The following is a 26202-nucleotide window of genomic DNA, read 5'->3' as shown; positions in this document are numbered from 1 at the left end:
TTGAATACCATTTAGCGTATAAATTGCAACCTTAAACGTTCACAGAGAGAGCGGGAAGTGCGGGGAAAAGTGACCCAGAGAGTTGGGCCTCTGGCCCCATTATCGATGCCACTCATCCTAATGACATGATGCAAATTAAGCCCCCAACTTCTGCCCGCCAGCCAACATGACCCCTAATGCTCCAGCCAGCAGTCAAAAGCATTGCACAGTCACGTGCGGCAGCTGGCCAAAAGCGTTGCCTGTCAGCCAGTGGAGCCTAATGCAGTAAGCCCCCAATGCAGTTCACCTCCCCGTAACCCCTGTAACGCTCTCACTCCCACCCGCAACTCCTCCCACCACCCACTTAGCATCCCAGTGCACTGAAACAAGTTTCATAGATATTGTGACAAATTAAAAGCTAAATGTAGAAATAGTTTTCAAGTGTAAAAGTAATCCGCATATTGATTTTTAAGTAAATTAAATACAACTAAATATGTTAGATATTTTTTAAGCTTTTTAATCAAACGCAAATACAAATTCTAGCCCAAAGATAATTTTTCTTTATTTTAATAATGTCTTTGTTTTCATTACCTTTTTTTCTCTGTGTGCGAATGCAGTGCACGTGTTGCAGAAGTTTCGGTTAACAGTTATTAAATGCAGTTTTTGCAGTTTGACAACAAAATGCAGTCGCCAAAAGTGCAAAGTGCAGATGGTGGAGACCGGCACGGCCAGGCCAACAAAGCCACAGAGAGTGAGTAAGAGAGAGTGCGAGTATAGCTGGGAAAGAGCTCGGATTGAGTTGGCCAAGAGCTCAACCGGTTCGAGTCGCGTTTTAGACCAGTTTAGACCACTCACAGGTGCTGGAACGTTGTCGCAACTCTCGAGCGATCAGTTTGAGCCGAGATCGCGACGCGTTCGCTTCGATTTTGTCCAATTTTTGCAATCTCCGCGATTGCAAAACAAAGTTGTACTCCAATGAAAATAAAAAAAAATCTGAGATAAATAACGCGCAGCAAAAGCAACTATTTTTAGCGGATTACGTGAGTGTCATTTGAATTTTTTCGGCGTGAAGTATACGCCCGATCTGCTGGCGAAAAAAAAAGAAAAGGAAAAGAACAAACAGAGTGCTGACCAAATTTGCTCGCCATCTGTATATGTGTGTCTAAGCCAAAGTGTGTGCGCGAGTGTGTTTGTGTGTGTGTGTATTTGTGTGTTGGCCAGCTCCAAAACCTGCTGCTATTATTAGCCTTAGCCAAGATTATGGGCGATTTCATTATGGCGCTGCAATTTGCTGTGCCGACGCAAAAAGCGAAACAAAAATGTAAAACAGCAGTGTCCGGGCCAAGAAGATTTGAGCCAAGTTAGACGAGTTCCGAACTCTTGGCCATTGTGTTTGGGCCGCCTCACACCGACCGATTCGAGCCAACTTGCGAGAAGCTGCAACGCCTTTCATTCATTCATTCATGGCAGCGCAGGCGATTATATCATTTCGTGTATTAATGTGTTGGCTGGCATTTTGGCCAGAACCAGTAAAGGTTTTTGGCCCACACACACACACACAAGCACATTTGCAAAGCGGCGACGATGTCATCGCCTTCATATTTGCATTAATATTTTTCTCCACACAACCAAACCACCGCATTGCCAATGTTTGCTTTCTCGATTTTCGGTGCAGCAGCAGCCAAGTGAAGTGTAATGAAATGTGTACAGCGGCCAAAAACTAACAACCTGTCGCACTGGCTGGCAAAAAGCGTTAACAATAAATAAGCGAAACAATACCAACAGCACGGCCAGTTCAACTGTATAACAATGAGGAGAGAAGGTAAGCCAGTTTTTGTATTTTTATTTATTTTGTAGCCCACAACCATGCCGCGGAATACATTCCCATATCTCTGTATATATATGAAGGGAAGTTGTGTGGATGCATAGACGAGAATACAGAGAGAGAAATCCAAGGACACATGTCTCATAACAAAATTAGATCATTTGAAGATAAGCTAACTCAATTGAGACTATGAAATTTCCATTAAATGTAAACTTTTAAGAGTTTTCAATTTTTTTTAAATTATTTAATGGTTTCTTTTTATAATGACTTAGGATCAAAAGATTGGTTTTTCAAACTGATTTATAAATCTATATTAAAATTCATATCTAGTATTTTTCGGGCACATCAATTTTTTTAAAATTTATTTATTTGCCAACAATTTGCTTTTTCGTGCAGTGTAATTGCATTTCGAACATCTTAAGGCTGCCATCCACCTTCAGTTTCAATTTCCGCAAAACGTTGAACCGAACTCAGCTGTTGACTTTGCGTGGGTGGTGATTCCATTGATTACGCACCGGTTGACCCTGAAAGTGTCAACCAAATGTTGGCTGTGGAGTGGCCTTATATGAGCGATTTTCGGTCTTTTGTCGTTCAGTTTGTTCGCCTTTCGATGGCCGAAGGAGGAGTGCTTATGTCATTTGTCAACGGACCAAAAATGATACTCCACACCGAAATCCGTTGGCAATTCGAGGGAAAAGGCACTCTTTGGTCATTTGGCAGCAAGACTGCAATCTGTGGAATTGCCTTTAGGCGACAGGGAGACCAGTACACATGCCAATACCAAATGGATCAATGAGTGAAATTTAATGTGCTTATATGCATTTAATTTATGGCTTTCACTTTTCGCCCGAAAGTGACAATCGTGATGGCAAAAGGCATATCAAGCGAATGCTTTGACATAAGCCCTTACCCAACCAATATTATCATAGACTAGGAAAAGCGTTTTCAATGGGCTGCTGGCTTATCTATATGGTGTATCTACAGCTCCCATAGTTACCATAGTTCAGATATAAGAGAGAAAAAACCCCCCAATGTAACTAACCCACTGTGCATAACAGAACTTGCTTTTGGTTTTGCTTGTTCAGTTGGTTGGATTTTTCTTCGGCACTATTTCATCGTGTCTTCGCCGTTGGCCATGTTTATGCTTAAAAGCCAGCCATGCTTAGCACTCTGGCCATCCAATAAAAGTTGCAGCTAGAAATTCAAAACCAACGCCAGCGGCCAAGTGTTTCTAGTTTTTCTCTTAAAACCCCCTGTTTTTTGTTTTTTTTTTCTTTTGGTTTGATGACAATGTTTTGATAATAATGATAATTTTCTGTGTCTCTTATTGTGCTGGGGTTTTTCTGGTTTTTATTTTTGGTTTGGGGTCAACATGAAGTTGTGAGTTTCGTGATTGCGCCGAATTCGGTAACAATTAGAGTTTTGGCGATGATAGCTTTTCAGCTAAAAGAAAAAAGCCACTGCTCATGGTCAGCAGCGTAATTCGCAAGATGCAGGGAAAGTTACGTAATGCTGCTGCGGCTCTTGCGGTTCAGCGCAGACAGGTTTTAAACGGACAATTTGCAGCTGCACACGGTGCGTATACGTGTTAAGCGAGAAACTAGCGATTCATTGACTCCAAGCCACAGTAAAATTTAAACGAAGAGGGTATATACCCAAATGTATATATGCAAAATACTCATCAGAAAACACAAATCAATCAGAGCTAATCACTCTCGGCAAGTTGGTTATATAAAGTCAAGTTGCTATACACAAATATCCATAAAAAATAAACTCCCAGGTTTCGCAGTGTTTCTCATTTTTCGATGTTTGCGTGTGAATCGGAAAGACAACTAAAAACTGAACCTAAAAACCAAACCAACCATTATGCAGGTACGAATTATCCAACCAACTGCAACTTTCATCTGACATTTGAGGCGACTGTATGCAATTGAAATCTGCAAGCCGACAGATGACTTGGTGATGGTGATGTCATCATCACATGTAATTAATGCCTCGTGTCGCTTGCACATTCATTGCGTGCAAATTATACGAAAAAGTATCCGACATTCAAACATTCAGACATTCAGGCATTCCGCGGTTGCATTCGAGCTATATAAATCAGCTATCGAGTCGCAGATCGATGCTAAGTTGAATACTTATTGAATCAATGATGCCAACCGGTTTTGACTTCGATTTCTGATGGCTGATTCGATTTTTTAGGGTATCATTCAGCAGCAAATTATGGGTTTCATTAGACTCTCAACAGCGATTTCAAAGGCCATTACTGGCATTCTTATTATATTGTTTACAACGCTTATGCATAATTCTAAAGAATATTGACTGGTGAAATTTAATTGGTTGCCAAACATTTATTCAGAAATATATGTTTAATTGGCCTAGAGCATCTTAACTTGAAAAAACTGTGTTAGAAACTAAAACTTACTACTTCCTTAATTTGTTTTATGCTCCCACTAGATTAAGCCCCAAATAAATCCTATAGCATTTCATTTGGCCTGGGAAACAATTAGAAGTGTATAAACAATAAACAATGCTCAATATGCAAAACCTCTTCACTGCTCAATCCATAATTCAATTCCAAGCCATGGCAACGTCCTCAGTTTCAACATCTAATTGAGTGAGCAAGCATTTAATGAAATGTGCCCAAAAACCGAGAAGCAATCAAAAAATGGCAAAAGAAGCTGAAACTTGTTGAAAGCACACACAGTTTTTTGGCTTCTCGAGTGGCTTAAGCTTAAACAATGCCAGCCAAACCGAGATTCTGTGAGCCACACTTGACATTAAAGCATTTTCTCAGGGGCCACATAACACGCCCCCACAAATCTTCGACGTGGCTACGAAATTATACATGTATTCCGAGCAAGAGCAAATAATATACAACATCAAGTTGGTTGGCCAAATTATAAAAGGCAACACCCATCTCATAAATCGCTGTCTGCGTTTCGCCGCCAAAAGACCTTGACGGCCAGCCAAAATACAATAACTTTATAAACAAATATACAATGGGGGGAAAAAAGAAGTCTCAAGATTGTGTTTGATACTTAGCGCAGATTCGTTAAGTTCAACATATTTAGTTTGTTTACTACTTCTATGATCTAAGCTCATCTTCATCACGAGAGTCGCGTCATCACAAAATACGTTGATTACACGGAGATGTCATGCAAACATTAGGGTATAATTACATAAGTTAATTTTTTTTTTGAGGGAAACCCAAAAAAATGCCGCGAAATAATTGTGAAACAATGAATGTGCACAAACAAACAAAAAAAACGGCCTAACGAGTTGCAATATTAATTAATCTCCATCCGTGTCCCGGCTGCATTAGAATACTGGTATCCGCCACCAACTGGGCATTCTCAACACCGATCCATGGCGATCCATTCCGATCCAATCCAATCCGCTGCGAACGGAGCAGCTGCAGCCTAGCGTGGGAAACCGATGGCGATGCAAACTGGCCAAGGCGGACACTGGCGGTCCGGGATGCTAGGTGGAGTGGTGGACGTGGATATATAGCCACGATCTGGAGCCTCGAGTTTGCATATGCTCATGTGTGGATTGCTGCCGCATTAGCTTATTATTTGATATTTAAGGTCTACTCTTATTTGTTTCCACCACTTTTTTCATTTGCCCTGTCAAGTGTACTTACCAACATTATTGTCAACTGGCTGTGTTGTGCAATGGAAATTAATGTAACAGATTGATAGCAGAGCGCAAGTACAGGCGATACTCACTACAATTAACCTGCTATTAGCACTTTCTTATTTAATTGAAAGTATTTTGTTTTTAAAGTTAACATTCCACTTAAATTGTGTGTTTTTAATTAACTCGATGAATCAGAACTGAGTCTTATGAATCAACTCATCAAGCACTGTAGGTTCATTAAAAATGCATATATATATATATATATATAATATATCTTTATAATTGGTCTGAAAGATATGTCCGAAAAAAGAAAGTACAACTAGTTTTTAAAACCGAGCCAAAAGTTTCGTATTTTATTATAATAGGTGCAACTTCCATATGGTTATAGTTTAAAAAGGCATAATAACACCAAATTGGCTTAGGTAGTTTCGCCTGTATTTGCATTGCACCACTTGTTTGCAACTCGATCTTTATGTTCGTCCGTAGATCAATAGATTACTGCGACTATGGGGTTTACGAGGTCGTAAAAGTGGCGCAGTGTTTGGTTTAGTGGGTCTGTCTGCCTTTGAAGTTCAGTCGAGAGAGGCACTGTAATGAAACCGAATTATGTGCACAGGCGGTCGTCGGAAAGGAAAATGGAAAAGCGGTGGCAGGCGGGGGGAGGGGAGATTGGCAGAACGAAAGAAAAGCTATAACGGTGCGGCTGTGTAGCGGTGGCATGCAGTCAAAGAGATACATTTTGGGCTCCCTACTGCCTTGGCTGACTGCCCATAAATAAGGCAAACAGGTTTACACATGGCAGTCCCCACCCCCCAACCAAAAAACCACCGAAACCGCCAGCGAACCACTGGAGCCACCACCACCTCTACCCAAAAGCAAGAATATTTATTATGCGCATTGTTTTGGGTGCCATTTAGACCGTGTGCCACAGATACGTATCCGTGCGGACTCAAGAACGCAGTTAGAATTAAACTAAAGTACTGAAAACACCTGACGATCTCTATCTGCATCGGTTCTGCTCGGGGACCTGGTTAATGTGGCACAACAGCGTTGGTAATAATCTTGGTAGTAATCCAGACGCCTGTCTAAGCAGATCATTCATTGTGCTGTTGTCAATCGAACGACACCCTTGTTTGCACTCAAGCCAAAGTGAATATCAATTTACTTACGCCATATGGCAGGGAAGGCAACCTAGGGAGTCCAATAATGCCGGAAGACGACACCATTAGCCCAGAAGCCAGGCACCCACATGAACATATTGGAAAAGTGGGCTAATGAAGTGCGAATGGCCAAGTGTGAACTCCACCACATATTGATGCGGAATATGTTGGTGGAATGAAAGGCGGGCATAGAAGTACTTAGCTACTGGTTACTCTTAGTACTTAAATAATATATACCCTGTAATTTAAAGGGGTCATACTAAGTATAAGTATACATATCTGCTTATATAATCTTGACAGCATTTCGAATGAGCTTCAAAGAGCTACAAATCAATGAGTAATTTTTTTCAATCAGCGGATTAGCTTGATCCCCCAGTAAAAAAAAGTAGAACAATGGAACTTAACTTTGTGCCAAATCCGCAAATCATCTTGGACCTTTTGGACTTTCAAGTGTGCCTGCTCATGTTCTAAGCCCTTGAATCCACAGTTTCTGTTTCTGGTGGAGTTTGGAGCCCAAAGACAACTGTTGCGTTTGATGTGCAAAATGGGGAGCATGTGGAGTTATACATATGTGGTTGATTGAAATTGATGTGGCAAACGTGACGCAGTCGAAATAGGGACCTTTTTAGACACCTCACATGACCACTTCATCGTTTCTTGGCCAACAAACAACAGCTTCATTTTGGCCTAAAAAAACCAAACAACCGAATGCTGTAAACAATTTTTGCTGTTGCCTCAAGTGAGCTTGCAAAAAATAAAAAAAAAGGAAAGAATCAAAGGGAAAAAATTGAAAGCGGTGGGCGTGGTTTTTTTTCTTCTTTTTTTTACGAGGAGGAAGTGGCCTAGCTAAGGCCGTTAAGTCAACTTTCTCCACTCGATTGTGGGGATTTAATATTGTTTGCAACGCCAATTGTAAACTTCTTTTCGAGTCCGTTTCTGTGCAATTCTTTTTCCGCCTCATATCGGCCATTGATTTTAATGGCTTACTCGACGCGGCGCAACATTAGAAACACGCAGCAATAAATGGCTTAAAAATTAATAAAAGAAATATGGCATCTTTATCGCACTTTCATCGCCCAGTGCCCGCACTTGGCCATAATTAATTTGCCTTTGCCTTTTTGGCCAAAAAGCCTGACGACGTGAGCGAGCATTTGATGGCTAGAAAGTTTTTTTTTTTTGAGGTGTCTTCTGGGGGTGTCTGGTTGGTTTCGCACGGCTTTTGGCCATTGCCGTTGTCAAAATGTTTTGCCAACTGACCGCCCATTTGAATTCTTTTTGGCCAACTTGTTGGATTACCATGGGTCGCTTTGAAAGGGCCGCAGTGAAATTATTATTTGGCCATTTTATGCGTTGAAAGTTTTAGCCCTGTTAGTTTCGAAGTTTAACAGAACTTGCCCATCTTGCTTTATGAATAATATATGGCATTGTATAAATATTTTTGTAATATGTACATAAATAAAGGATCCTGCCCATTGTACAACTGAATAATTTTAAACGCTGCTCATTTTTCAAGTCTGTGCGCCCTTTTCGGAATCCGCGGCGGTCTCTTTTCTACGTTCGTTTGTGTCTTTAATAGCCGGAAGGGTTAAAAATTTAATGGAAAAACGTTTTAATAAATCAGTTAAGTGGTCTTGCCGCTTTTTTCACCCCTGCCCCCTGCTCTTTGCGGCTAATTACACGCATTAGTGTTGGCCAGTCCCACATCCCCAGGTCGTTTTCTTTGGCGTGTTAACAGCCGCACCGGTGTCTCCAGCTTCAGCTCCATCTTCCATGGACCCGACTCCAAGCTTCACATCTGGAACTCCATATACACACATATATATATATATATAGACCCATATAGCCTGCAGACCCTCGTCGCAATGTCGGCCATGCAGCGCGTAATTTAGCAATTAAAAGCGATTAACGCGCAGCAGACATGGCTACTTAGTGTCTAAGATCAGCGACTAGACTACGCATTATATACATACATACCTACTTGTATACCTATATAGTTGGATGTGGCCAGTTTGAAGAGCGCTTCGAATCAGCATTATGTGTCTGACTCCCAATAATGCAATCAAATTTTATGCTGATTATCGAAAACATGTTAGTTATTAAAGTTAATAGTCGTGCGCAATTAAGCGAGGCTATTCTGTTCGAATGCATTTGAGTGTTTTTGATTCGAGACTCGAATATTCATAAATTCCCAGCGGTATACATACTTATGTGCTCGCTTAACGACTTATCAAATGGGTTTTAAGGCTTGGAGAACACCAAACTATTTGGTTTGCTATTGTGCAGAAGGCTTTAAATTTTGTTATTTACTTAAAGCCCAGATTCCACACACACCAGATTTTACATTCACAAATTCCCAAACGTTTTATTAACCAAACAAAAAAAGACTACAAACCCATAACATTTGCTGATTTATGGATATTAAAAGATACTGCAGCGAATGGTAATGGTAATGGTAATGCATATCACATAGACTCAAATTTCGCAGAATGACATGGTAAAGTGTGTTATTATTTATTCTAGCGAATTCTGGGGGATATTTATTGCAACTTTTGGCCAGGTAAAATGGATATCCCCTGCCAACTTCACATCCTTCGGCCAAACATCACCGGGATTTTTTGTTTTTTGTGAAAGGCGAACCAATGCGGGTTGACTGTTACAGATTTGTTCGATGGCAACTGGCCTGGCCTGCAGTTCTAGTGAATGCCATGGCCCAGTTTTTTTTTTCGGCCACATCCATGGCATGGAGGGGGAGCCAAACTTTCTAAACCGCGCCCCCAAATAAAAAAAAAAAAGAAAAATATGCCTCTCTGGCCATGAAATTTGCATGCTGACCACAAGTTTTCTGCTCCACCAGCAAGTTCAAGTCGTTCAACCTTTACGACACTTGACCACAACTCTTGCAGTGGAGTGCATTTTTGTGGTCATTCACTTGGCGATGGCGCCTCGCCTGGTTTCTCACCTGGGCGTTGGTGTTACACAAATTGCCGCGAATTAACTTCTCGTTTTCAGCGACGAGCAATGACTTCCGCTCTTAACCCATTGTTGCCCCTGCGCCAGCGGAAGCAGCGAAAGTGGTGAAATCCATCGAAGACAATGGTGGAGGCGCCACCGCTTCAACGGTCGGTCGAACGACAAAATGCAAATTTCTTGTAACCCGGTCCATCTAAAATGCTTTACGAGTGATGGGGCAAGAGCATATAGTACACAGAGAGAAAAAAATGGGCAAAGTTTGCCAGGCAATATGATATTCTGTGGTATGAAACTTAACTTTAAAAGGTTCTATCTTTCAGATACTATATGTTACTAAATAGGTATTTCAGCGCAAAATTTATACAAAATGATACTTTAATATAGTTTTTTTTAAGTGTGACATATGGTTGCCCCCTTATATATATTTTATATATATATATGAAACTAACGATGCTCTCGAGTGAGTTCTCGAGACTTTCACGGTTTATTAAGGCTGTTTATGTGGCGTTAAATGTTAAGGCCTCTCGGTGCGCCAAGGTAAATGGCAAATGCGGGAACAAACACATTTTAATGGCATTCGCATTCCATTTGCTTGGCCCCGCAAAAGGAAAAGGCTTTAATATAAGTCAGGCCTAACAAAACAAACCCCAAAAACCGCATAAACAAATCAATGTGCGGAGTGGAAATCCGACGCATGGGAGTTGCAAGTCCGTCGTCTTTGATGGCCGCCAAGTGATAGAAGTGGTCAGAAATCAGTGGAATACATACATACTCGCAGCCAAAGAGGCCAAATGGAGCGGTTCGAATCCAAGCCAGAGCCACGGGGACCACACAGATGAAAGGGTCGCTCGCCCTTTCAGTTTTCTTCTCTTAGTTTTTTATTTTTGTTTTCTCCTAAGGTTCCTTGTCTCCCAAACTCCCCGAACCGCACACCCGATTCGATTTTTCATTTGACGATGTACCCGCCCACACCATAAATGTATGTTTGTGTCCCCAGGCACAGAAATCACCGCATTGAACTTGAAAGTTGGCTATGGGTGTAGAGGGTCTGGACCGAACTGAACCGCAAAGAGACCCCCACACGAATCCACAGATCCAGATCCCAACTGACAATTGTATCGCGATTGACCGCCGGGCAGGGCACAAATGTAAATGCACTCGGCGATTGGCTTCAGCTGAAATAATAAGAAGGCTGGCCGCCATTTCTGTGGAGGATTGGCGGACGGAGCAGGAGGAGCAGGCAGCCCATCCGAGCTGGAACAACTTGCCGCGATAACGACACCCTTTAATTGGCCTAATCGAGGCAATAACTCAATTTTATCAGCTGCCAGGCGTTAATGATATGCTGCGAAAAAAGGAAGCTGGCAAATTATAAACAGCCAGATTCGTTAAAATTAAATATATATCTGATATATATCTGATTACGGACAGTTGAGTTGTGCAGCTGATTTTTCTTCAAAGCATTATGCTAATAATAAGAGGCTGCATGATATGGGCACAAATCTCAAACTGGTTCGTTAAAATTCTTGCCAAAAACACCTAAAAGTGAGACGAACTCTTGTTTTTCCATTATATGGCTACTTTTGATTGACATATTCGAGTGTCATAAGTAGAACTCATAGTTGGCAAGGGGTTAATGATGCACAGAGGAAAATCAGGTATCATAAATGTACCTAAACATAGTAAAACCTTTTTTTGCTAAACTATCTTACCTGTTGATTGACATATACGAGTGTGATAAAAATGCTGATTTATGAGCAACTGGGGTGCGTAAACAAATGCATGGGAACATCGGGCAGAGATTAAGTTTGCGGCCGATGGAACCAGTTTGCCCTTAACCCGCTGGCGCTCCCTTTCATCAACTGTCACCTCGGTGCGATCGGTTTGAATGGGATTGGAGTGACGCACCCAGAACCGAGCACTACGTGACCAAGTGACAAATTGCCAGCGAATGGCGAATGCGAAGGACAGGCAACTTCAATATCTCTGCCATGAACTTGAAAGAACGAACGAACGAGCGAACGAATTTCTCCAACTTGGCTGAGTGCCTGCGGTGTTCCTGCTGGCCAGGATGGTTGGTATGGGTATGGAGTATGGGGGCGAATTTAACGGAAAAGTGCAACGAACTGCCATTCCAATCATTAAGATGGGTGTGTCCTCCGCTCGGGAACCATAAATTGATATAAGTTATGCAAGGCGTAAGGGAAGTTTAAGGTCTGTTTTGATTGCAAAACGGAATTAATGGATGCAGAGAATCCTCCATGGACTGCCAGCTTATCGAAATACCTCTGAGTTTATGATTCTTTGTCGCGGGTTTCAATTAAGTGCTGCTCTTAGATAAGGTAGAATGTTTAATATAAACTCAGTCTCGCATTATTTTCAATTGAAAAACATTTCCGTTGGAGTTGCTTGAAATTTTTAATGATGCAGATGGTGCTTTTGAGTTTTTTGTAATTTTAATAAATATTAACTATTCAACTTGTACAACGAGCAGAGAACACAGAGCCATGAAACTTTACATTACGCTTGTGAAATTCAAACAAACCAGTTATTTTATTGAATATGGCTGCTGTCTGCAGTCTGCAGTCGAATGAAACTTTCATCGCTCTAATTAAAAGTTCTAAGCTAGTCGATAAAGTGAAGCCAAAACCTAATTGCCATGAAGTCGAGCTCATCGTGTGTTTGTTTTGCTTTACTTACCCATTGCAGGCACCTCGAGGAATTGCTAGACGGGTCCATTAGCAGTCAGTCAGCCGCAGAGAAGAGCCAGCAAAAGATACGGATACAGGCGGAGCAAAAGATACAGGATGCACGAGAGACAAGTGAAGAAGTGAGTTGCGCGGATGGGCCACTTAGCGGCTAATATAGCGGCGATAACATTTGCGATCCAATTACAGGTTGAAGGGCAGCCATTATGTGGCCACGCACGGTCGCCTCACTCCGGATCCGCCCTACGTCCACTCGAACCGTGGCTACTCCACCGACGGCGATGAGACCCACTCCCACCGGGCGCCCTCAGAGCGCACCTACTCGGAGTACACGCTGACCCACGAGCGCATCTCGCCGCAGTACAATGGTTCGCGCAAGAAGCGCTCCTCATCCTCGAATGGACACCACCAGCACCTGCAGAGCAGCTATAGCCACAGTCAGATGGGCCTCTCCAGTTCGCCGGACAACGGAGGACCTCGCTCCCTCAGCGGACCGCCGCCCACGCGCCAACCACCGCGTGCTCCGTCCGCCCTGAGCTACGACCAGGCTGGTGACGCCGGCAGCGACATCTATGTAACCAGTGCCGCCTACAAGGCGCCCTCCGAGATCAGGTGCGTTGTTACAACTATGTACATAGCATATTATACATATCTAAACTATCTATCATCCAATGCAGTCGCTACAGTCAGCGTCCAGTGTCGCGAGGAGCTCCACGGAGTGTTTACTCGGTGGCCAGTACGGCCAAGACCGGACGCAGTGCGCGCTCGACGACTCGGCGAGGCGCCAAGGTGGAGACGATGTCCGCACCAAATCCATTTTGCCCCAATGTGAAGGGCGTGTGCTGCCTGATGCTGTTGCTCAACTTGGGCCTGATCCTGGTGACGCTGGGATTCGTCATTGTGGTGCAGTTCTATGAGCCACTGTACGTGTGGATACTGGGAATCGTGTTCCTGGTCTTCGGCTTCCTCACGCTGATCGGCTGCATGATCTACTGTGTGTACGTGTTCCGGGATGCGAAGACGCCGTCGCAGGTGCGCAACGAGGATCTCTACTGGACGCGGCACTGGCAGAAGAACATCGGATACACGCCGCAGGAGATCAACTACAAGGCGGACAAGTATGATGCCTACTCGGATCGCTATTCGGTTAGCAAGCTGAGTGGCAAATACTCGGATCGCGAGAGCCAGCGATACTGATTGTTATGCATATGTATGTATGTACATACATATGCGGTTTGATGAAAGGGGATCCTTTGGGCGGAGAAGAAATATGAATAGCCACATATAAACCACTTATATCTTAACTAATTGTAAGACTATCTACTAGTTCTAAACGGTTATTAACAAGGCCCCTCAACGTACCTGCTGCAAGTTGCTTGCTGGTTTGTATGTTTTAAGAGTGAAACTGACGGGAGACGCGAACGCGAGGATGCAACAGAGTATTGTAATCTGCCATATTTAAGAAGGTTTATTAGGTTTGATTTGGCTAATCAACAGGAGAGTTTTATGCTAAAATTGTAACTGCACTTGTAACACACGAGAAATAAACAAGCAAATAATACATACTAGAGACAACGCGGCGAATTTGTTTTATTTTCAAACAGTGCTTTCTATTCTTTAGTTTCGATTACTTGATTCCCTTTTTTTTTAGTGTAATAAAATATTCTATATGGCAACTCTTATTAGTCTGGCAACCTTTACTGTTGTGGTATTTTTCCAGCGTGGTATTAACAGCGTGCCAGAATACTATACGGTATATTTCAGCAATCGAACAACGGCCACATTGCGGTGCGGAAAATAAACAAATTGCAATTATTGCTTAGCACAAACGATTTGCCGTGATAATGTCGTTTCATCTGAGCACAAAAGAGCGCCTCCTGCTCCTGATCGACGACATTGAGATGATTGCCAAGGAGTTGATCGAGCAGGCACACCAAAAGATCTCCAGCACCGAATTGGTGGACCTGTTGGATTTGCTGGTTGCCAAGGATGAGGAATTTCGCAAAATGCTGGAACTTGCGGAGGAGCAGGCGAAAGTGGAGGAGGCGATGGACCAACTGCGCGCCAAGGTCGAGGTGCACGTAAGTAGATGTTTTGCATTCCCCAAAAATCAGTTAAAAACTGGATTTCCGCCGTAGGACCGTGAGATCCAGAAGCTGCAAAAGTCGCTAAAGGATGCGGAGCTCATACTGTCCACGGCCATCTTCCAAGCACGCCAGAAACTGGCCAGCATCAATCAGGCCAACAAACGACCGGTTTCCTCCGAGGAGCTCATCAAATACGCACATCGGATTAGCTCCGCCAATGCGGTCAGTGCTCCGCTCACCTGGTGCATAGGTGACCTACGGCGTCCCTATCCCACGGATATTGAGATGCGCAACGGGCTGCTGGGTAAATCCGAGCAGAACATCAACGGCGGCCCAGTGACCCACCAGAACAGCGGCATGCCCTCGGAGCAGCAGCGAACCCTGTCCGGTAGCGCAGGAAGTGGGAGTGGCAGTGGTGCCGGCGGCGAGGTGCCCAATGCCTTCCAGAACCAGTTTAACTGGAATCTCGGAGAGCTGCACATGACCATGGGCGCGTCTGGGAACACAGTGGCCCTGGAGACGCGCGCCCAGGACGATGTGGAGGTCATGTCCACGGATAGCTCCAGCTCCAGTTCCAGCGATTCGCAGTAGAGTTGGATAAACAACTATAACTAAATCTCGTTTAAGCTAGTAGTATTAGGTATTTAATAAAAGCGCGCTATAAGGAAGGCTAGTTATATATATGCGTGAGTGGCTGGGATACATATCTAATTTTATGACCTTATTTAATGATGTTAATTTACAATTTGAATTGGCATTTAAAAATATTAAAATTGTCTGCAAATGAAATGTATCAGTGGAAACAGCTTATAATAGCTCCGTGACAAGAGCTTGGTACTTTTGCCGTACTGCGATACGGTCCTCCTTAACCGCACAAACAATCGATTGGCAGGGTCGCGTGCAATCGATACTTTGACAGCTCTCATGTATTTTAGCTTTGGTTTTTCAAATAAAATGGAATGCAACGCGAATGCAGCATGTTTCAAGTAGCTAAAATGTGGCCAAGGTGTAGTCCAGTGTCGCCGCCAATCGCAAATCAGCACCGTGTGCGCCTTTAACGAAAGATAAGCCTCGAAAACGATAGTAGAAAACCGACCCCCCGTTCGCAGTGTGTGTGTACAGAGGGCGAAGCGAAGCGAAGGCTCGACTCAAACCAATTGCAATATCAAATATAAAGAAAAAGTGGAAGTGGAAGGTGGAGTGGAGTGGCCAGGGAGCGAGAGACACCGCCATCGCCACTTGCATCGCCGCATCCGCAATCGGGTTACACACGACACTCACATACCACACAGGCCAAACTTTTACTTTTTCCCATTCGATATTGTTGGAGAAAATTTGGCAAAAAGAAAACAATTTGAATACAAATACAAACAGAAAGGTTTACGAGTGGGGCGACATGATAGTTTGTTTGAGTTCTACACACTGCATGTTTGAATTATTGTAAGGCCCTGAAGTACAGTGAAGACACGCGAACGTACATCCCATACAGCGCCCCTAGAAAGTCGCACAGACCGCCCAGACATGATGATTCAAGAGCCCGTGCAGGTAAATCAATAGCTGCTCGGTCCACATGGCCTCTAAATAAAAACCAATGTTCTCCCTTCTTTTTTCGGTCCCAAAGGCCGCCATATGGCATTGCCTGAATTACTACGACTTCAAGGATGCCGTTTTCCTGTCGGAACGACTGTGCTCAGAAGGTATGGGTCAAGGTCCCGTTTGTCTGACCGGGTACATCACTTATTTTCTCTTTCACCGTGTCCTTGCAGTGGAGAGCGACGAGACGATATTCCTGCTGGCCACCAGCTACTTCCGCTCCAATCAGGTGCACCAGGCATACTGGCTGCTCAAGGAGAAGGCACGCCGCTCGCCGCAGTGCCGCTTTCTGCAAGCCAAATGCGCCTACGAGCTGAAGAAATACGCCGAGGCAGAGAGCTCCCTAATCTCCACAGGATTCGCGGACGCCAAGAACTGCGATGAGCTGCAGCGGGACTTCGGAGATCTGGCCTGCTTCGCCTATCAGCTGATGGCCCAGATCTGCATGAGGACCGAGCGCAATAAACTGGCCGTCAGTGCTTTAAGACGCGCCCTCAAGCTGAACCCCTTCATGTGGCACGCATTCGCGGATCTGTGCCTGCTGGGCCAGGACACAGATGCGGCGACCATATTCCAGATCCACAGCACAGATGTGTTCAATACCTGCCAGGGCAGCAGCGTAAATGCCAATGCAATGGTGCTGTTCGGCGCCGAGCAGCATAGTCAACAGCATCAGGAGCGCCAGTCGCTGATCACCAACCTAAGCAATGTATCCAACTACATTCTAACCACGCCCGTGGATCAGCAGCAACAACAGATCAACCAGAATCAGAACCAGCACCACAACAGCAACATGGTGACGCCCATCAACAATAATAATAATAACAATAATCTCAATAGTTCGATCAGCATGCTGCGCGGCGGCTTGGTGCAAAACTCTAGCATGCTGGCGATGCTGGAGGACACACCTATGGGGGCTCCGCAGGACACGGCCGGCCAGTATCAGCAGAACCAGCAGCTCTACGACATGAGCAGCGGCACTCCGTTCCGCAAACAGTTCAAATACCTATCGGCCATCTCACCGCCAACTCCGAGCTTCGGCATCATGCCTTTAACTAGTCCGTGCACCGGCAACGATGGATCTTTCATCGGCAACCACACGCCCGTTATGAATATTAGCTATTCGCCGATGCCGCAGATGCTGGTCGAGGTCAACCAGGAGCCAAAAATGATGGGCAAAAAGCTGAAGACACATGTGGGCGGACTCATCAATCGCAAGGAGGGCAGCCTTAATAAACCCGCCGTCTTTACGCAAGCCGGAAACATAACGCCCCGCACTCCGAACAACAATAATGTGGGCAACAATGGCAATATGAATGTGCCGCCCAATCCAAATGCTGCAGTGCGTCGCAGTTCGCGGCTGTTCAGCAACTCGTATTCGGTGAAGGAGAACAATAAATCGCCCAACATAGCCAACAAGTTCGTGCAACCACGTTCGCCGCCCCGCAAAGCCAAATCACGGATGACCAAGATCTGCCTGAATAACGAACTGATCGAGGAGAAGTCCCACCACCTCTCCGAGAAGCGCAAGGAGAAGGTGGAGACTATTACATCCTCGGGAGCGAATAACAACAGCGGTGGACGCAGTGCCGCCGAGGAGGCCAAAGTACTGCTGAACAATAGCCTAAACAATGCCCAGACGATGGCCCACCAGCTGATGGGACTGAAGAAACAGTCGGCCGATGGACTGATGGTCCTGCTGCGAGGTTTAGCTGAAGCCTATCAGTTGCTCTCGAACTTCCAGTGCAAGGCGGCTATAAAGCAGCTGGAGACGACGATACCAAAGCACCACCTGAACTCCAGCTGGGTGCAGTCGCTCATCGGACTGGCCAGGTACGAGATGCGCGAGTATGAGGCGGCGGTGGCGATATTTGAGACTATCCACAAGGCGGAGCCATGCCGCTTGGACTACATGGAGATATACTCGTCATCCCTGTGGCATCTGCAGCGCGAGGTTGAGCTGTCGGCTCTCGCCCAGGATCTGATTAACCAGGACAAAACCAGCCCGGTTACCTGGTGTGTGTCCGGCAATTGTTTCTCGCTGCAAAAGGAGCACGAAACCGCGATCAAGTTCTTCAAGCGGGCTGTCCAAGTGGATCCAGACTTCGTCTACAGCTACACACTGTTGGGCCACGAACTTGTACTCACCGAAGAATTTGACAAGGCGATGGACTACTTCCGGGCCGCAGTGGTTAGAGATCCGCGGCATTACAACGCTTGGTACGGCATCGGCACCATATACTCCAAGCAGGAGAAATACGAGCTGGCTGAGATTCACTACGTGAAGGCGCTGAAAATCAATCCACAGAACTCGGTTATCCTTGTGCACATCGGCGCCATGCAATTCTACATGAAGAAGAAGGATCTGTCGCTGCAGACACTAAACACGGCCGCCACGCTGGACCCCAAGAACCCGCTTACGCGATTCCATCGCGGCTCCATCTACTTCTCGCTGGGCAAGTACCAGGAGGCGCTACGCGAACTGGAAGAGCTCAAGGAAGTCGTGCCCAAGGAGTCGGTGGTGTTCTATCTGATCGGCAAAATCCACAAGACGCTCGGCAACATGGATCTGGCGCTGATGCACTTCAGCTGGGCCACCGACCTGGATCCCAAGGGTGCCAACAATCAAATCAAAGATGCCTTCGACTCCATGGCCCATCCCAGCTGCTGTCCGGCCAACACAACGGCCCTGGACGTTGATCTGGAGCCCACTTCGGAGCGTTCCGACGACTCAACGCAGGCGCAGCAGGACGGAAGCTACGACAGCGACTACTAGGAAGCTGCAACTCCAAATTCACGCGGTTGTATATACGTTAAATGAGAACACAGTAAACAAAGGAAAACTTAGTAACAGATACAAAAAACCCGATCGATTGCTGCTGTATTGTCGTGGAGGAAAGGAAACCAATTATGAAGTATGATAAAGTCTAGATAACGTTTAGCATTAGTAATTTAAAATATACAAAAAGTAAATGGTTTAAACAAAATTTGTGCACTCTGAAAGTCTAAGGCAAAATAACGAAAAACAAACAACAACAAAAAAAACAACAATTAAATACCACTTAAAAATATACAACAAAAAGAGAGAGATACATTTTAAATGTTAAGATAAAGCCACAAGGATCTTATGGGAATTAAATATGTTGGACTTGGACATTAAAACTATTTAAAGTGGAAACATTTCGTATGTTCACTTATACTACTGCTATAAGTGCCCAATCACATCTAAGATACTTCGAATTCAGCCTCTTCGTGTTTTATCGGAAAGCGCAGGATCTGCTCGTGGGTCAATCCCTGAGTGATATCCAGCACGCAGCGCAGTCGCTCCAAGTCCACGTTCAACATGGTGGCCAGTGTGGGCAGATGCTCCTCCAGCAATATGTACTGACGCGGCCGCTGCATGGTCAGAATGCTGCTGATATCCTTGGTGCCGAAGATCTCGCCAATGGAATCGGACAGCGAGATGTTCATGGAGACATCGGAGTCGAGATCCGATGGCGATTTGTTTACGATTTCACCACGCCGCTCCGGGGTTTGGATCTGATCGGGTGTGAGACACAGATCGCTAAGTTGCATCGCTGGAGCAGACAAGGATCGTCTTCGAGCGGCACAGCTGGAATCCTCAGCGGGCGGAAGTTGATGAACAAAATGGGCGGGATATTTGACAGGCAGCTTGGATGGCGATGGTGTGTTCCCAAGGTGATCAGTGGGAATTCTTGATTGCAGTTTCTTAGCCGGTTGTTTTGGTTTTCGACCACGTTTTTTGGGAGTGCATTGAATGTTCTTCCTTTGTGAGTTCCTTGGATGAACTCCTTTCTGAATATTATATTTCTTCTTTTCGGTCTTTTCTACTTCATCTAAACTTTTCAGGTGGATAATCTTATCTGAAGGCTTCAGGTGAACGATTCTATTGGAAGTTTGCAAGGGGACAACTTTTTTTGGGGATCTAAGATGGACTAGATTAACTGAGGATCTCAGGTGCACCAACTTAGCTGCAGGCTTCAGGTGAACCACTTTCCCTTGCTGCAGCAATAGTTCGCTGTAATCATCTTCAGTGTTTCCAAATAACTGAGGAGAAAGGTTTTTGGGCGGAATCTTCTGCACATCCCGGTTTTCCTTGTCGATGAGGCGTTGTGATCGCCGCAATGGGGAGTGATGGGAGCCACACAAAAAGGAGCAGTATGTGGAGGCCGGACTCGGGGTGGCTGTTGTCCTTTCCATACTGTTTTATACTACATAAAGAACACGAATATGGTTTAAAACTATTATTCAATGCCAAATTATAAAAAATAACAGTTGGCGCGATAGCAGGATTTACCAATTGAATAACAGGACTTTATTATCTAAAAATCTTAGGGTTGCCACACAATTTAATAACGTTATCGGTCGTAAAGTTGTGTCGAATTTAGTTTTAAATTGAAATTGATGGAGTAATATATTTTTAAAATAAAAGCCTATCACTTATTGTTGCTAAATTTTGCTCCAACAGAGACTATTATGAGATAGAGCTTTATCTAATACTAACTCAATGCGAATAATGTTTTAATATTTTTAAGTTTGCTTATAAATTTAACAGTGGGTTAACAGTGAGTCCACCTGGCAACGCTCAATGCAGTATTTTAGTATTACCAGCTCTACCTGTAAGTACAGTACATATATTTTCAGTATTGACTATCATGCCTCATTGTTTTTAATCTGGTCACATCCGATGGCAGCGATTTTACGTAAAACCCCAATTGTAAGTAAAAAATAATGAAAATTCACTTAAAATCTAATGCCACGATGATTTTAGCTTGCGGGAAGCCTACATAGGAGTTTTGCCTCCGCCGCCAAGGTCGCAAAAGCAAAACCCGTCAAAACCGGCTCCATTTCAGCTGTCGGCGAGTCCATCGCCGCCAAGGGGTAACCGCTTTTAATTTATTTACTTAAAAACCAAGTAAATATTCTCCTGATTGTAGCTTCCTGCGTCCCCATAAGCCGTACTCTCCACCTGCAGATGCCGCCGAACGTATCCGCACCGTAGCCGCCTCGCTTCAACTGAAATCCGATCAGCTGGGGAATCTCGCCGAGAAATTTGAATTCCTGAACGCGTGCTTTCAGGAGCTGCAGCACGGAGTGCCAAACTCCCAGGTACATGAACTGCGCACCGTCAGCGATGTTATCGCTTTCTACCAAACATCTGTGGATACCACCGTGCCGTTTGATGCACTGAAGCGCATCGAGCTGCCGGAGAATTTGCACATCCAGTACGAGTACGTGCGATTCCATCCTGAGACAGATACCAAATTCGACGGCAAAACGGCTTTCCCCAAGAGCTCCACCCTGGTCACCGGTCTCAAGTACCGTGGAAAGTACGAGGGTCACGAAGCCAAGCGATCATGGCCTTAGAAACAGCCAATTGTTAGTTGTTAATGTCTTACACTTATTAAACGCCTTCTGGAAGCCTGAGTTATACGTAATATATATTAGGTATTACATTTACTAAATGTGGTACTTCGCTTAAAATTACTAAATACTACTAAGTATTGAGTCTATAAATGCTCGGCTAAAATCTGTCTGAGATCCGAGTTGTAAACACTTTCCAAGGCCGCCAACACTCGATCGTCAGCAAGTAGCTCCATTATCCTCCTGTCCTCCTTGACTGCCTCGAAAGTGGGATACATGAGCTCGGTGGTGATATCGGTCACTGCCGGCTTGTTCATGATGCTGAGGATCTTCTTCTGCAGCTCGATCTCTGGATCGGGAGCTTTTAGCTTGGCCAGAGCATTGGCCTCGCCCACCTCTCGCTTCAGTTGCTCCTCGCGTTCGCCTTCGAGGTACTTAAGAATCACCTCGTACTGCGACGCGGTCAATGGATGATTGTCTGCCAGCCGTTCCAGCAGCCCCTGCATTTCCTCGGGATGTCGTCGCTGTCCCTTGTGTATGGACAATGCCGGCGGTAAGACGACAGCGTCGCGCTGTTTCTTGAGCCTAAAATCGGTGGAGATCAGGGTGATGGCGTCCTCCAGCGGCATGTTGCGATGCTCAGCGGGTACGCCATACAGAATGTTTACTGTGATGCTGTTGTGTTCCTCGTGCTGCGGCGTAACCAATACCGCATACAAGCAGCCTCGCGAAGAGATGTTTGCCAGGACCTTGCCCAGCAAGACGTCCTCGTTGGGAAAGAGGACATCCACGCGCAGACCGGAATTCTTTAGCCGCTCCTCAATGTATTCTGCGTACTTGCTGCAGTTAATGAAAGCCATGAGTATCCCCTGGAGTTGAAAAGTATTGGGAATCATAACTTACGTATTTTCGCGATTCTGGACTATGATCTCGCAATCGTTAATGAGGGGTTGTCCTGCTGCCGCTGCCGCTGACATCATAAGGCCGCCCTGAACTGTGACCTGGCCTCCTTGATTTGAATTCCTTTTGGCGATAGCATTAGCCGCCTTCGATTTGATGCTGGCATTGCGTACGGTGAGCATGTTTTGCTTGAAAGTGGACTTGTGCAGGGCGAAGGCGGCTTTATTGGCCAGCTCCTCCGTTTCAAACTGCACGAATCCATAGTTCTTCTGGACCATCGAACCGAGCACTTTGCCATACGGCTGGCAAATGCTCACCAGCTCCTCGCGCGTGCATACCGGCAGGTTGCCCAAGAAGATTCGACTCTTGGCCAGTGCCGGGTCCTTGGTTATGTTGTAACCTGCACTTCCTGGATCAGACATAGATATTTAAAGCTTTCTGCTGCACACAAAACCGAAACCGAAAATTCAAGTGTGACCAGACGAGGCAATGCAAACATACACACCGGTGAATAGTTACTATTCAGAATTGGTGTCTGTTTTTTTTATAAAATTATAAATTAAGTTCGCTTGCTTCCAGAACTTTCTTTACTATTTAACCCTTAAAGTTAAAAATATTTCACACTTTTAGTTTCCTTAAGTTGCTTGATACAATTTTAATTTACAGAAATGGCTCGTAAAACTTCAGATACTATTAATATTTTGCTGTATCCCCCTAATATTAAAAAAAAACCTATGGTCATACTAATGATGTTAAGTTCATTAGCGGCGTTGCCATACTTGTATATCCAGCAAATAAGTGTTTTCAAATATTATTTTGTTTTAATTTGATTTATAGGCTTGGAAGTTTTACCCACAGTACTTTTAATGCTAGAAGTGTTGTTTATAAACATACTTTATTGCTTAAAAAATAAATAAAGCTTGCGCCTTAACAGCACGCTGTTATGATAACAGCACAGTCGGATATTTTAGCGTCTTGCCTGTGCTCGGTGCAGCCACACTATTTTCTTTCTTTTGGCTTTCGTTTCCGGCGAGGTACGTACAAGAAATTCCTGCTCCACGTTTTTGGCTTAAATTAATGTCAAATTTTCCATTTTAGCGTTGATTAATACATTCAACAGAAGAAATGGTGGGTTCCCGACAAAAGTGCGCCAATGATTCCAGCAGGAAACTGACAATTAACCTACAAACGCCAGCTGTGGCACAGCCCACGTGCATTGCGAAGCTTCCTAGCGACGGAATGAATTAAAAACAAATTTGTATGGTCGGCAACTAGCTTGTGAAGCTAAAATACCATGGAATAAACAGAATAACTGATCGGTGCCATGGATATGTAGAAAACATACGCTCGAGTGCCGACCAATTGTTTTCCCGGTCCAAAATACCAGTTCTAATACGTGTGTTTCGTTTGCAGGGTATTGATATCAACCACAAGTACGATCGCAAGGTTCGCAGAACCGAGCCCAAATCCCAGGATGTGTACCTGCGCCTGCTGGTCAAGGTGAGGCTTTTGACGCTAACTACCAGCGGAATGTGGAGATTAATGCTTTTTTTTTGTTTGCCCCCGCAGCTGTACCGCTTCCTTCAGCGCCGCACCAACAAGAAGTTCAACCGCATCGTCCTGAAGCGCTTGTTCATGAGCAAGATCAACAGGCCGCCGCTATCGCTGCAGCGCATCGCTCGCTTCTTCAAGGCCGCCAACCAGCCGGAGTCTACCATCGTGGTCGTCGGCACCGTCACCGACGATGCCCGCCTCCTGGTGGTGCCCAAGCTCACCGTGTGCGCCCTGCACGTCACGCAGACCGCCAGGGAGCGCATCCTGAAGGCCGGCGGTGAGGTCCTTACCTTCGATCAACTGGCTCTCCGATCGCCCAGCGGCAAGAACACGCTGCTGCTGCAGGGCAGGCGTACCGCCCGCACCGCCTGCAAGCACTTCGGCAAGGCTCCCGGTGTGCCCCACTCGCACACCCGCCCCTATGTCCGCTCCAAGGGACGCAAGTTCGAGCGTGCTCGTGGTCGTCGTTCCAGCTGTGGCTACAAGAAGTAAGCGACTGGCTGACTGGACTGGATTCGGCATCCTTTTGGTTAAGATAATGATTTTTCTCGCCATCGCTTAAGCAGCACGGCAATAAAGAGGTTTTATTCCAAAAGGTGAAAACGAACGTCCTTAATCTGTGCTGTATTCGGTTGTACTAGTGAAGGTGTGTGCTCCAGTAGTTGATGATCGGCTGATCGTGCGGCTGCACGCCAAGCACCTTCTTCAGTTTGCCCTGCACGCTGGTGGATTTGGCATGGTTGAGGCAGGTCACTTTGCTGGAGATGGAAGACAATTTATTTTTGGATCTATCCAGCAAAATAGGACGGCTACTCACTTTTTCCACTCTTCGATGAGCACCTTGGTCTGCTTGTTCAGCACGAGTTCTGTGAAGTTTTTCTCCTCCACAGCCTTCAAAAGTTTCACCATAAGATCTGGCACTAAAGTGGGAGAATCATTAGTTAGGTTCATGTGTAAATGGTTCCCGTTTTCACAAAATCACCGACTGGTTCTTATCAGTGAAAGCGGGAACTGACTGAAAGTAAAGCTTACATTTTCGTGGCAGCTCTCCCGGCCATTTGACCGACACCTCGTGTCCGTTGACGTGTTTGTCCAGAAAATCGATCCGATAAACGGAGCTACTGGCCATTGGCACGGCTATGTCATTGGACACGGATATGATTTTGTACTCGGAGCTGATGGAGTGTTGATGTTGGGCATCGATTCGCATTAGATTGTGCATGGGCTCGGGCAGGAGTTTCTTAAGGCAGACCATGAACCGGAAGGTCTTTCTGGGATCACCTCTGACCACAATCTTCACCCCAGTCAAGGCGCAATAGCAGACCGTGGCAAACTCCTCCTTGCGCACGACACTCTTGAGATGCCGCAACGAGAAGAACTCCTCCAGATCGGGATCGTCGATGCTCTCTATCATTGGCAGTGTGGAACTGTTGTAGGTGAGTCGCTGTGCGGGCGGACGGCCACTACTTTGCGGCGGTAACCACGGTAGATTACCGAAGGTCACGTGCTCGGTGAGGAAGCGGGATCCTGCCAGCAGGAGCCACGAGAAGTGTGAGTGCAGCTGGGCGAAGATGTGCTCCTCGCCTGTTAGCTCCAGCAAGGAGCGGGAAGTGGGCATCAGGAACTGAGTGCCGGACAGACGCCTCTGTCGCTCTGAGTACGTCAGCTCCTCCGTCTCCTTGGTCTTTTTGGCAGCTGCCTGCAGCTCCGATGACACCTTTTTCAAATGCTCCGCCAGAAAGGGCTTGATGTTGAGCAGGAAATATTTGTCCTTCATCAGCACAATGATGGAGAACAGCTGCGAGTAGCCGCGGGCCTGCAGGTCGCTCACTCGGAAGGTGTGACTCAGGATGTGGCCCCTGGACGAGTCGCCGAAGAACACGAACTCACCATCCTTGCTGGCATCCGTACCATTGCTCAGACTGAGCACCGCCGCCTGCTTCACCAGACTGGCCACCTCCGGCAGCACCGCCACCTTCGTGCTGACGAATGTGGCCCCACTCTCTGTGTCCCTGCTGTAGATCGCATTGTTATTCTTGCCCATGGAGTAGTTGCAGGCGGAACAGGTCTTTTGCGTCTGCTGATCCAGCGACAGGTCCTCCAGCTTGGTGTCCCTCAGAGTCTGGGTGCAGAAGATGGCGCAGGGACCGTGCGCCTCGCAGAAGTGGCACAGCGCTATCACGGCATTCATCGCTGCTCTGTGGTTTCTATTATATCCTTGGTTATGTTATTGTTTATTTTATTAGTTAATAATACTAGAGTGACCAGGTGCGTGTATTCAGTGAAATACCAGAAATGGCCGTAAGAACATAGAAAACATCGCAAGGATTTCTCAAGCGATATTTTAAATTTGGCGGGAATATTCACGTAATTTTTTTTTATCAAATATATATATTTAA

General features: G+C 45.4%; 8 protein-coding genes across 9 annotated transcripts; 5 read left to right on the top strand and 3 right to left on the bottom strand.

Annotated features, from left to right (window-relative positions):
* The first annotated feature begins 860 nt into the window (after positions 1 to 860).
* On the top strand, positions 861 to 13859 carry LOC6611117. 2 transcript variants are annotated; one of them, XM_032717574.1, is made up of 5 exons: positions 861 to 1019; positions 1658 to 1801; positions 12286 to 12406; positions 12474 to 12896; positions 12962 to 13859. In XM_032717574.1, the coding sequence occupies exons 3-5, from the start codon at positions 12384 to 12386 to the stop codon at positions 13479 to 13481; spliced, it is 966 nt and encodes a 321-aa protein (XP_032573465.1). In that variant the 5' UTR covers positions 861 to 1019; positions 1658 to 1801; positions 12286 to 12383; the 3' UTR covers positions 13482 to 13859. The 2 variants fall into 2 exon arrangements, with proteins under 2 accessions (XP_032573465.1, XP_002035674.1); XM_002035638.2 differs by having other exon boundaries at positions 1655 to 1801.
* Positions 13860 to 14049: 190 nt separating this feature from the next.
* LOC6611116 (mediator of RNA polymerase II transcription subunit 4) lies at positions 14050 to 15039 on the top strand. Its single transcript, XM_002035637.2, has 2 exons — positions 14050 to 14365; positions 14423 to 15039. Exons 1-2 carry the CDS (start codon positions 14129 to 14131, stop codon positions 14960 to 14962), a joined length of 777 nt encoding a protein of 258 aa, XP_002035673.1. The 5' UTR covers positions 14050 to 14128; the 3' UTR covers positions 14963 to 15039.
* A 212-nt stretch (positions 15040 to 15251) lies between these two features.
* Positions 15252 to 18951, top strand: LOC6611115 (cell division cycle protein 27 homolog). The gene is made up of 3 exons (XM_002035636.2): positions 15252 to 15916; positions 15993 to 16068; positions 16138 to 18951. Exons 1-3 carry the CDS (start codon positions 15893 to 15895, stop codon positions 18738 to 18740), a joined length of 2703 nt encoding a protein of 900 aa, XP_002035672.2. The 5' UTR covers positions 15252 to 15892; the 3' UTR covers positions 18741 to 18951.
* A 198-nt stretch (positions 18952 to 19149) lies between these two features.
* Positions 19150 to 20360, bottom strand: LOC6611113 (meiotic recombination protein P22). Its single transcript, XM_002035634.2, has one exon. The coding sequence runs from the start codon at positions 20183 to 20185 to the stop codon at positions 19190 to 19192; it is 996 nt and encodes a 331-aa protein (XP_002035670.1). The 5' UTR covers positions 20186 to 20360; the 3' UTR covers positions 19150 to 19189.
* Positions 20361 to 20602: 242 nt separating this feature from the next.
* Positions 20603 to 21425, top strand: LOC6611112 (39S ribosomal protein L50, mitochondrial). The gene is made up of 3 exons (XM_002035633.2): positions 20603 to 20702; positions 20757 to 20866; positions 20923 to 21425. Exons 1-3 carry the CDS (start codon positions 20673 to 20675, stop codon positions 21350 to 21352), a joined length of 570 nt encoding a protein of 189 aa, XP_002035669.1. The 5' UTR covers positions 20603 to 20672; the 3' UTR covers positions 21353 to 21425.
* On the bottom strand, positions 21407 to 22671 carry LOC6611111 (nuclear receptor coactivator 5). Its single transcript, XM_002035632.2, has 2 exons — positions 22253 to 22671; positions 21407 to 22189 (listed from the first exon to the last, which is right to left on the bottom strand). The coding sequence occupies exons 1-2, from the start codon at positions 22669 to 22671 to the stop codon at positions 21496 to 21498; spliced, it is 1113 nt and encodes a 370-aa protein (XP_002035668.1). The 3' UTR covers positions 21407 to 21495.
* A 561-nt stretch (positions 22672 to 23232) lies between these two features.
* On the top strand, positions 23233 to 24406 carry LOC6611110 (60S ribosomal protein L18). Its single transcript, XM_002035631.2, has 4 exons — positions 23233 to 23283; positions 23348 to 23377; positions 23663 to 23749; positions 23819 to 24406. Exons 2-4 carry the CDS (start codon positions 23375 to 23377, stop codon positions 24293 to 24295), a joined length of 567 nt encoding a protein of 188 aa, XP_002035667.1. The 5' UTR covers positions 23233 to 23283; positions 23348 to 23374; the 3' UTR covers positions 24296 to 24406.
* LOC6611109 (folliculin) lies at positions 24286 to 26067 on the bottom strand. Its single transcript, XM_002035630.2, has 3 exons — positions 24836 to 26067; positions 24621 to 24723; positions 24286 to 24561 (listed from the first exon to the last, which is right to left on the bottom strand). Exons 1-3 carry the CDS (start codon positions 25992 to 25994, stop codon positions 24441 to 24443), a joined length of 1383 nt encoding a protein of 460 aa, XP_002035666.1. The 5' UTR covers positions 25995 to 26067; the 3' UTR covers positions 24286 to 24440.
* Between the last annotated feature and the right edge of the window lie 135 nt (positions 26068 to 26202).

The sequence above is a fragment of the Drosophila sechellia genome, chromosome 3L, assembly GCF_004382195.2.
Source record: "Drosophila sechellia strain sech25 chromosome 3L, ASM438219v1, whole genome shotgun sequence".
Taxonomy (NCBI): Eukaryota; Metazoa; Arthropoda; class Insecta; order Diptera; family Drosophilidae; genus Drosophila; species Drosophila sechellia.
This window is presented reverse-complemented; position numbering and strand designations above follow the sequence as displayed.